Raw genomic sequence first — 9611 nt, forward strand, 5'->3', positions numbered from 1 at the left:
GTATGACTAACTTTTATCTCTAAAAATAGTAATCAGAAATCACCTTTAAAAATAATTATGCACAAGCGGGAAACAGTTCTAATAGTTTATGAAAGAGCTGTAACTTTTCTCGGTAACATATTACGATCATTTCAAGTCATTGGTTGAACATATTTGGCACTTTTTAGACAGGCAGAGGTAGCTCACAATAACGTACGGTGCATTTTTTGTTGTTGTTGACATTTCAGTCATCTTGTTCACTCGCTTGACCACGACTGAAATAGGTTGTACCCATATTAAAAAAAAAAAAAGGCAAAGAATAGCATGTGCTTTGTTGAGACAGGGGAATATTGTCAAACAATAGAGGTAGAGCAGATGAATGAAGCCTGACTAAAAGAAATTAAGAAAAATGAAAAAGAAATAAAATGGTTCAAAAAATAAAATTGTACACGAGGAAAGTGAGTGAAATAGGCCTACTGTACTGTTTTTAAAACACGCATGTCACTGCATGAAATGAAAAGGTGTATAAAGTTGATAGTATATTTTGCAAACCAAGCAGGTAAGAAACAAATATTGTCAAATACATACAATGATGTGATGACGTTCATGTTTCACAAATATAATACAAATAATTAGACATAATTACAAGGACAAAAATCATGTGAGAAACTAAAAACAGGATGCGTTGCTTGTACTTGTGCAGGTCATATGCATATGTGTATTGCATATGGCTAGATGGCTTGGCTGTCCACATTTACTAATGAAACGCTATTGCACAGGCACCTGCGCCAAGTGAGGTCCACACAGCCAATCGGTAAAGTTGGAGGTCACTACATGAAGATAAGAATGTAAACAAAAACCAACCTGTGTAAGCTTTGTCTAATCACGCCGGTATCTTTAAAACGCACCATGTCCACACTGCTGGTTGCTCTCCGCAGCACCGCGCAAGTCTGTACGTAGTAACGTGAAATGTTTCCCCAGGAAAGCAGGGAGCAGCTTCAGTAAGAAAAACACAAGTGTTCTTTTGTGATGTGACCTTTGTGAAAATGAGGGTGGACCTTATTCCAGATGCACACGTAATTTGTGTGCTGAAGCATAGGTATGACAACTCACTTGGAACAATGTTTCACTGAACACAGTGTATTGTTCTAATAAGTGTGTATTCAGTCTGTAACAGTATTGCTCAGAGTAGTTTAATACATGTCCTTGTAGATCTCCTGCAAAAGAGGGTGCAATGATGTCTCAGACTCTGTTTTTTTGATTTTCTGCACAAGCTGAGCGTTCTCCGTGACCAGCTGGCGGAGGTCGGCCATTTTCTGCAGCAGCTTGGGGAAGAGGTAGACTGAGTCAGAGTGGTTGGCCTGCAGATGGAGGTCTAGGGCCTGCAGGATGTTGTCCTGGCTCTGCTCCACCTGCTTCACATTCATCAAGCCTGGGCGATCTGGAGAGAGACATGAGCTTCAGTCACAGTTGAGCAAGCAAAAGGAGCATGGAAATATTTCCCTCGCACCTCCACAGAGGATGATGGCAGCTACAAAGAGGGCCAGGTCACTGTCGTCCAGCTCCAGGGCATTGAACTTGACAGCAAACTCAAACTTGGGTTCCATGATCTCACTGAAAGGTTTCCTTAGGCTGCGCAAGAACTCCCTGGTCACAAAGCCTTTACCATTGGCCACCAGAAGTCCATCTTTGTTCATGAGAGATGGTAACATTGCAAAAATTGCTTCATGCACGCCATACTTCAGCAACGTCACCTACAGCAAGAGACATAAATGCACACTGATGACATCCTTTCTATGGCCTCGTACCAGCAGTTGCCATAGCACGATGAAGCGACTAACCTGGTCGTTCAGGAAGAGGTCGACAAACCCCGGAATGCTCTTGGCAAACTCGGTGAGCTCGCGCACCGTCTCTACCGTGGTGCACTGGCAACGGTAGAACACGTGCACCCCGATCTCCTTGGTCAGGGGAGCGCCTGGAAGCAACTGGCTCCACACTAAACCACTTTCAGCCTTCCAAAGCGTGTCCACGTCATAGATCACAAATGGCTGACACCAAGACGAGAGAGAAAGAGACAATAAAGATACTGCTCTACTTGGAACATCTGAAAGTTGCAGTTTGGAATTCCACCTAAAGTTCAAACTATTTTGAAGTACCACATGTCGTTGTGCGTGACGTCATTCTACCATGGAAACAGTCCCCTATCTCACTGTACCTCATTTTAGCTATCAAACATACTTTTTGGGGCTACTTGGGTTCAGGGTTATTGGGGGTTACTTTAAAAATGTATTCTAATGGTTACTTGTCAAAAATTTTAGTAACAAAATCCATGTACCATATTATTGAAGTAATGTCACTTGATTTCTTGTAATTACCTTTGTAATACTTGATATACACATGCACACACATAAAAGTTTTGATAAATCTACCTACAATCTGATTTCCTGCTTTTTTTCCTGTAATGAAAATCAGAGGGTTTTTTTTTTTGTTCCCCGATTACGTAACACCAGCCTATGCACTCTGTTTCTCCTCAACACAGCTTGTGTTTTATGCAGGTGTTATAAATGAACACTTTGCATTATGTTTATTACCCATCCAAATTCATCATTGAAATTTATAAGACTTCTTAAAGTGTTTTATTGTGTCTAACTTAACTTTGAGGCTGGTTAACTTCAGTTTATGCTCGGAGGACAATAATGTTAAAATGTTACTTGAAACATTGCCGGTACAATGTAAGGCTTTGTCAATCTGGAATAATTTACAAGTTTAATACATCCCAGAATGAAGCTCTAACTCAATTCACTTAACACCTTACAAGTTACCTTCCCAAACATTATTGGTCTCAGTGGGAAAATTCTATTATGAAATTCCCCTAGATGGATGTTAGGTCAACATCACAAAACAGATCGTGGTCCAGTTTTGAGGTACCAAACTAAAAAAAAAGATAAACTGGCTGGTCAATATCAAGAAAAATCAGAGTATTACTGAGGTGCTGCTGGTCTTTCCCATCAGGATACTGCGGGCCCTCTTCTTGGTCATACTGAGATTCTTCAAGTAGGCTGTGTTGACTTGCTTGGCCAGTGTCTTCAAGTCTGAGCCTCCCGGTTTGCAGAGGTTTAACTCGTCTGCAAGCAGGCCTGCCACCAATTTCTTCCTCTCTGCCTCAGGCATGCGGCCATATCTGATTGCTGAGCAAACACAAACATGCCCACATTTTTAAAAATATACATATATTCTGACATTTTAAACAATTCTAACGAGTGCAATGATGACAGTCAGCAGATTGCAGGCCAAGGGTTACACAATTTGGACTAAGGCTGCCACAAAGGATTATTTTGACAATCATCGACAGTCATCGAGAATTGGTGCGATTAATCGACTCATCAGGGGATACGTAAATTGAAATTTAGCACTCAAGCAAGAAGATACACTTCTTCACACTGTGGGAGGAAATCTGAGTAGGGTGGCTCGGTGGCGCACTGGCTAGCATGTCCACCTCTCAGTTAGGAGGGTGCAGGCTCGATTCCACCTCCGGCCCTCCCTGTGTGGAGTTTGCATGTTCTCCCCGTGTCCGCGTGGGTTTTCTCTGGGCACTCCGGTTTCCTCCCACATCCCCAAAAACATGCTTGGTAGGCTGCTTGAGCACTCCAAATTGCCCCTAGGTGTGAGTGCGGATGGTTGTTCGTCTCTGTGTGTCCTGCGATTGGCTGGCAACCAGTTCAGGGTTTCCCCCGCCAACTGCCCGATGACGGCTAGGATAGGCTCCAGCACGCCCGCGACCCCCGTGGGGACAAAGCGGTACAGAAAATGGATGGATGGAAATCTGAGTACCTGGAGGAAACCCATGCAAGCACGGGAAGAACATACAAAGTCCACACAGAAAGGCCGGAGTCGAATTTGCAATCACTATATTGTGAGACGGACGTGCTAACCAGTCAACCACCTTGCCGTCATTTGATTAATCAATTAATTTAAAAAAAATTAAAAACTAAACAATTTAAGCAAGCTCTTTTAAATAAAAAATATTTGTAGCTCTAAATGAAAAATTTTACAGCAACTTAATGTGAATGTATTTGGTATCACACAATCATACTCATGAATGATTGTTATCGGTACAGACATCTTAAAACGCTGATCGAAACACCCCTATATCTGACAAAAATATCAAGATATTAAAATTTAGCTAATTGCAAAGCCCTACTATGAAGTTAAACATCTTGCTTACTCACCATCATGAGACATTCCCAAAGAAAGGCACTTCTGGAAACGACAATATTGGCACTTGTTGCGATTCTTCTTCTGAATTTTGCAGGAACGCTCGCAGCGCTCATATTCCAATTTCATGCGCACAGTTCGTCTGAAAAAGCCCTGGATTGGAAGAGAAAATAAGAAAAACAGACTGAAGTATTTTGTGATCTTGAAAGGCAGTCACACACAAGTGGTATTACCTTACAACCCTCACAGGCATGTACACCATAGTGAAAGCCTGACGCCTTATCCCCACAGACCTTACACTCCACACTGATTCCAGAGGCTGTCGTGTCCTCACGGCCCAAACGCAGCTGCTCGGACAGTGATGCCGACGGCGTGTGGGAAAGGTCTGCTTAAAAAAAAGCATCCATAAATAGTTCGGCTTCGAAAACGCACCAAGAGCTTGAAAGGGGAGGAGGTCTCACCGGTGTAGCTCGACGCTGCACTGCTGTGATTGTTTTCTTCATCTGCATTCCCTGCTTTCTCCTGCTTGCCTCGCCGAGCAGACGCGTCCTCCAGCTCCTCTTTGATCTCGACGTGTCTTTCGGGACCTTTGGGCTCATCCAGGTCCGCATGTTCCGATGCACTCGCACCCTCGCAGCTGTCTGAGCCCTGGGATTCCCCTCGAGGCCACTTAACAGCAGCCGCATCCTCGGGTGAAATTGGCTGGCAGTAGCCATTGACCCTGTTGTGCTTCTTGGGAGAAGGTTGCTGTAAGCCCTCCATGACTCCTTTCGAAGCACACTCAGCGGGCTTCCCTCCTGTCACGTTGCCATGATGGCCCACTAGTTGAGAAATTGGTTGCGGATCAGATCTCTGCTCAACATTTTTTCATTTAAGACATAATTGTCCTGAACAACAACAGATATAAAGTAATGTCCTACATTTATGAAAACAAATTGGGAACATCTTCAAAGCATTCAGATGTATGCAGCTCAAACTATGGAATATTAGGGACATACTGCAAAAATAATCGTGATATATACGCTTGCACACACAGAGAAACCTCATGTTACGAACTCAAAACATTCTGTGTGCCCATCTCTGACCTGAAAATAATGGAAAGGTAGTTAGTTTTCAAACTTTTTTTTTGGGGGGGGGGGGCAAAAAAAGAATCTTTTGAGAATAAAGTATTTTTAACAACTAAGCACTTAGGGGTTCGTACAAAATGTATTATGGAATACTTTAGCTCTCTAGAAATAAACCCTTTTTTAATTTTGCAACTCATTGTACAGAAGTGTGGTTTCATTCTTTCCAGTTTGGCTGTACAAGAAATTGACTGAGGTAAAGTAAATAATTACAACGTCAAGTAGCCCATTAAGAAATCAATTGCTTGCGCTGAAATCATTGTGAACAAGCATTGTTAGTATGCAAACAGAAGTCCAGATTCCCAAGAAAAACAGAGTAAGAGGATTACTCGTGGGTGGGAAGTTCAGTCCGTTCTCTATCTTCAAACGTGAACGTTTGTCTGGAGCCATCTGCATTGTTGTTTGCTTGGCTTTCATGCAAGGGGTGCACCGTGTACAAGGGCACATGGTGCACGCACTGTTTACACACGGAGTTGCTGTGTTGATCGCAGAAGGAGGGGGTCTTTTTGAGCGAGAGGGAGGGGGGGCTGCTCCAAGGCCCCTGGTGGAATAAATCCACGTAACGTAGCGTCGCCTTTTCACGAGACAAACCTCAACGTCGGCTCGCCAGGACTGGGTTGTTTACCAGAAAAAGTGTTACTGCGCAGTGGAAATGTTATGGTTCCTCCCAAACGGACTCGTCAGCGGCAGTTTTAAAAAAAATAACAGTTGCCGATATTTCAATGTTGCGGTAATCGATAGTTACTATTGGGTTAGAATACAGTCTCCGGCATTTGAGGAGTCAATTAAGTACACCGCCACTGTACTTTAGATGGCGTTTTGGGGACTGTTGAAGACTTGAACACGACATGCTAACTTAGCTAGTTAGCTTCTAACCTTGATAGGCACAACTGCGTTAGCGAGGGTGACCCACATTCCCGTGGGTGCTTTTAAACGCCGACCTGCCAACGCCACTTACCTCTCTCTAAAGTGCTGCTGTTTCGACGGCCGTCGGCGCAGCGACAACTCGCGGCAGATATGTACAGCGGGAGCGTGTCGAAAACAGTTCCAAATTGTGCCTGGGATTTCTGTCGATCGTCTCGGCTCTTGACAAGTTGTCTGAAGCAGCCTGAGCCGCAGCAGGAGTTACTAGCCGCACGAGCTAACGTCACACGGCTAGCGCAAAACTCAACAACGAACCGGGCCTTCCTTAGTCATTCTGAAAGTGTCCATGTTGGCTAAACTCGGGGAATCCGAAAGGTTTAGAAAACCATACATGCACCTTGACGGGCAATCATGTCAGCAGTGTTGTTCCCAGCTTTGCTTCGCTTTCCCAACTCATGCGTAAGTACCGCCTACCACGTGACGTCACGTGTCAGGACACCGCTGTCCTCAAACAGCAACAATCTTAAGCACTTGTCACATTAAAAAGATAGTGAAAACAAAACAAATACAAAGACTTGTGTAAAAAGACTGCACATTTACAAGTGCTGATTTAACTGCTGATGTAAAAAAGTAGACTCTGAAATGTACTAAAGTACAAAATAAAATGTAGTGTCAACTTATTAACGTTGCACAAGTTAACAGAAATGCGCAAAATAGTTTCCCTCTTTCATCAACTGTCAGTGTGTGTAGTGAGACTGAGAAGGATAAAAAAACACATTAAATTATACTGTTGTTATTATTATATAATCAAAAGCTTGATAGAATTGGTTTGAAATGTATCAAAATGTGTTGCCAAAAACATCAAACACTCCAGTTTATGGATGATGGAGAATATGGGCAAACAGGTCGGTGGACGATGCGGTCTACATGGGACTGCACTACATCCTGCGCCACTTAGACACCCCAGGAACGTACACCAAGATCCTGTTTGTGGACTTCAGCTCGGCGTTCAACACCATTGCTCCCGACATCCTCCACCAGAAGCTCATCCAGCTCGCGGTGCCTGCCTACACCTGTCATTGGATCACCAGCTTCCTGACCAACAGGAGACAGCATGTGAAGCTGGGGACCCTCACATCCGACACCCGGACCACCAGCACTGGGGCCCCCCAGGAGTGCGTCCTCTCCCCACTGCTCTTCTCTCTCTACACCAACGATTGCTCCTCAGGCGACTCTTCTGTGAAGCTTCTGAAGTATGCGGACGACACCACTCTCATCGAACTGATCCGGGACGGTGATGAGACTGTGTACAGACAGGAGGTGGAGCGGCTGGTCCACTGGTGCAGCCAAAACCACCTGGAGCTGAACCCGCTCAAGACCGTGGAGATGACAGTGTACTTCAGAGAGACCCTTTGCCACTTCCACCCCTCACCATCCTCAGTAATGCTATTTCCACCACAGACACCTTCAAGTTTCTGAGATCATCACCATCTCCCGGGACCTGAAATGGACCGGCTACATAGACTCTGTCCGGGAGAAGGCCCAGCAGAGAGCGAATCTCTAACAGGTTGTACTTTCTGAGACACCTCAGGAAGTTCAACCTGCCACAGGAGCTACTGAAGAACTTATATTCGCTTTTGAATGACAAATAACAGCTTGTGTATGTTTCCTTAGACAGAAAACACTTCCCAGCATAACGGACACACTCAGCAAATCAGTTTTAAGTACACTTACCTTTCTAACAGCGAGAAAACAATTCTTAGGGCAGAACATAGTACATCATACTCACCATAGATGCTGATTGTTTTGTTGTATTTGTTTTTTTTTGCTCCTCCTTTGCTACAGATAGTACATGTTGTGGACTGTAATTTGTTGAGTGAGATGTGTTTGCGCTGGAAATGCCTTCTTTTTCGTGTGGAAACAAACCAGACATCTGGTGTTGGCTGACCTATCCTCATAATGTTCCATTTTTCTTGAAAAGTCAGCCTTAAAAATGACTTTTTCATGCCCAATGTTCTTCACCAACTGTGCATATTGTTTGCCCTATCTTAGCATGGAAAAATGTGAGTGTGTGTGTGTGCGTGCGTGCGTGTGTGTGAGGGGGGGAATAAAAAATAAAAAAATATTCTTATGACTTCACTTCAAGTAAATCATGTTTTTATCATTTGGCCTACATTATACCGACACCTTTGAAAATTAAATAAGCATTGTCTATTGGTAATTTTTACGGTTTCATTATTATGACTGCAGTTACATGATTTCCATTTGGGGTCTGAAAAATAAAAAAAATATTCTTATGACTTCACTTCAAGTAAAAATGCCATGTTTTTATTATTTGGCCTACATTATACTGATACCTTTGAAAATTAAACAAGCATTGTCTATTAGTAATTTTTACGGTTTCATTATTGTGACTGCAGTTACATGATTTCCATTTGGGATTAGATGCCATACCCCTTGGCGTTATGGGAAAAAAATGTTTACCCTTTAGTATGATTTATATGTTCAAATGTGGGGGCGGCACAGCACACTGGTTAGCACGCCCGCTTCACAGGTCGGAGGGTGCGGGTTTGATTTCACCTCCGGCCCTCCCTGTGTGAAGTTTGCATGTTCTCCCTGTGCTTGTGTGGGTTTTCTCTGGGTTCGCCGGTTTCCTCCCACATCCCCAAAACATGCTTGGTAGGCCGAGTGAGCACTCCAAATTGTCTGGGATAGGCTCCAGCACGCTCGCGACCCCCGTGGGGACAAGCGGTACAGATAACCGATGGATGAATGTTCAAATGTGTTTGCAAATGTGTTTGAACATGTGAGGGTTGTGAGGGTTTTTGAAGGTAGCGAATGTTGTGTTCTCATCAGGGTTTGCTCAAGGAGGCAAATGGTCGCCAAACATTTGTCTGTAAAATAAAATCTTGAAAGCTGTTGGTGAAGGTTTTGCGAACATCGGTGAAGTAAAATGTACAGCAGTGACGTCACCACCTTGAACAACCCTGACAAGAACGCAACATTTACTGTACTGCCATCAAAAACACTCTCAATTGTTCTCCCCTCAGTGGATGGGGTTTTAACGCATAAGTAACTTTTTTGCAATGTTTACATAGACACATTTATTCCAATTAAAAGCCTGATTGGAATAAACATGCTTAATGTACGCACCCTATTCGGAATATTCGGACCTGATCAAGCCAAATCCAATCAATATTTAATCCCGAATGAGAGGGGTGGTTTATGTCGATTGGTACTCCGATCAGTGTGCATGGCTAATGGGGTACATACATCGAGCATTTTTCTCTGATCAGGCTTTGAATCTAAATAAATGTGTCCATGTAAATGTAGCCAATGAAACACTTAACCCCGCCCCTACCTGTCCTCACAAACACGCATTGGGTACAGCTGCAGCAAAATAGGAACAGAAATTATATTGGAACAGAA

The 9611-nt window shown here is 43.6% G+C and overlaps 1 protein-coding gene across 2 annotated transcripts; it reads right to left on the minus strand.

The window, feature by feature from the left end:
- Positions 1 to 71: 71 nt before the first annotated feature.
- Positions 72 to 6665, minus strand: ppardb (peroxisome proliferator-activated receptor delta b). Of its 2 annotated transcripts, none has more exons than XM_088367953.1 (8): positions 6277 to 6665; positions 4656 to 5015; positions 4428 to 4582; positions 4209 to 4347; positions 2965 to 3167; positions 1821 to 2027; positions 1490 to 1733; positions 72 to 1420 (listed from the first exon to the last, which is right to left on the minus strand). In XM_088367953.1, the coding sequence occupies exons 2-8, from the start codon at positions 4954 to 4956 to the stop codon at positions 1173 to 1175; spliced, it is 1497 nt and encodes a 498-aa protein (XP_088224079.1). In that variant the 5' UTR covers positions 4957 to 5015; positions 6277 to 6665; the 3' UTR covers positions 72 to 1172. The 2 variants fall into 2 exon arrangements, with proteins under 2 accessions (XP_088224079.1, XP_088224080.1); XM_088367954.1 differs by having other exon boundaries at positions 4428 to 4579; positions 6277 to 6664.
- Positions 6666 to 9611: the final 2946 nt, after the last annotated feature.

This window comes from Syngnathus floridae, chromosome 2 (assembly GCF_059516105.1).
Source record: "Syngnathus floridae isolate MCC-2025c chromosome 2, RoL_Sflo_1.0, whole genome shotgun sequence".
NCBI classification, from domain to species: Eukaryota; Metazoa; Chordata; class Actinopteri; order Syngnathiformes; family Syngnathidae; genus Syngnathus; species Syngnathus floridae.

What these genes read in the sequence shown, in the direction of transcription:
- ppardb (XM_088367953.1), bottom strand. Translation starts at nt 4,956, where the DNA reads ATGGAGGGCTTACAGCAACCTTCTCCCAAGAAGCACAACAGGGTCAAT. An exon ending in ATGCCTGTGAGGGTTGTAAG is followed by an intron (nt 4,348 to 4,427) that starts GTAATACCACTT and finishes CTTCCAATCCAG; the next exon opens with GGCTTTTTCAGACGAACTGT. An exon ending in TGCCATCATCCTCTGTGGAG is followed by an intron (nt 1,421 to 1,489) that starts GTGCGAGGGAAA and finishes GTCTCTCTCCAG; the next exon opens with ATCGCCCAGGCTTGATGAAT.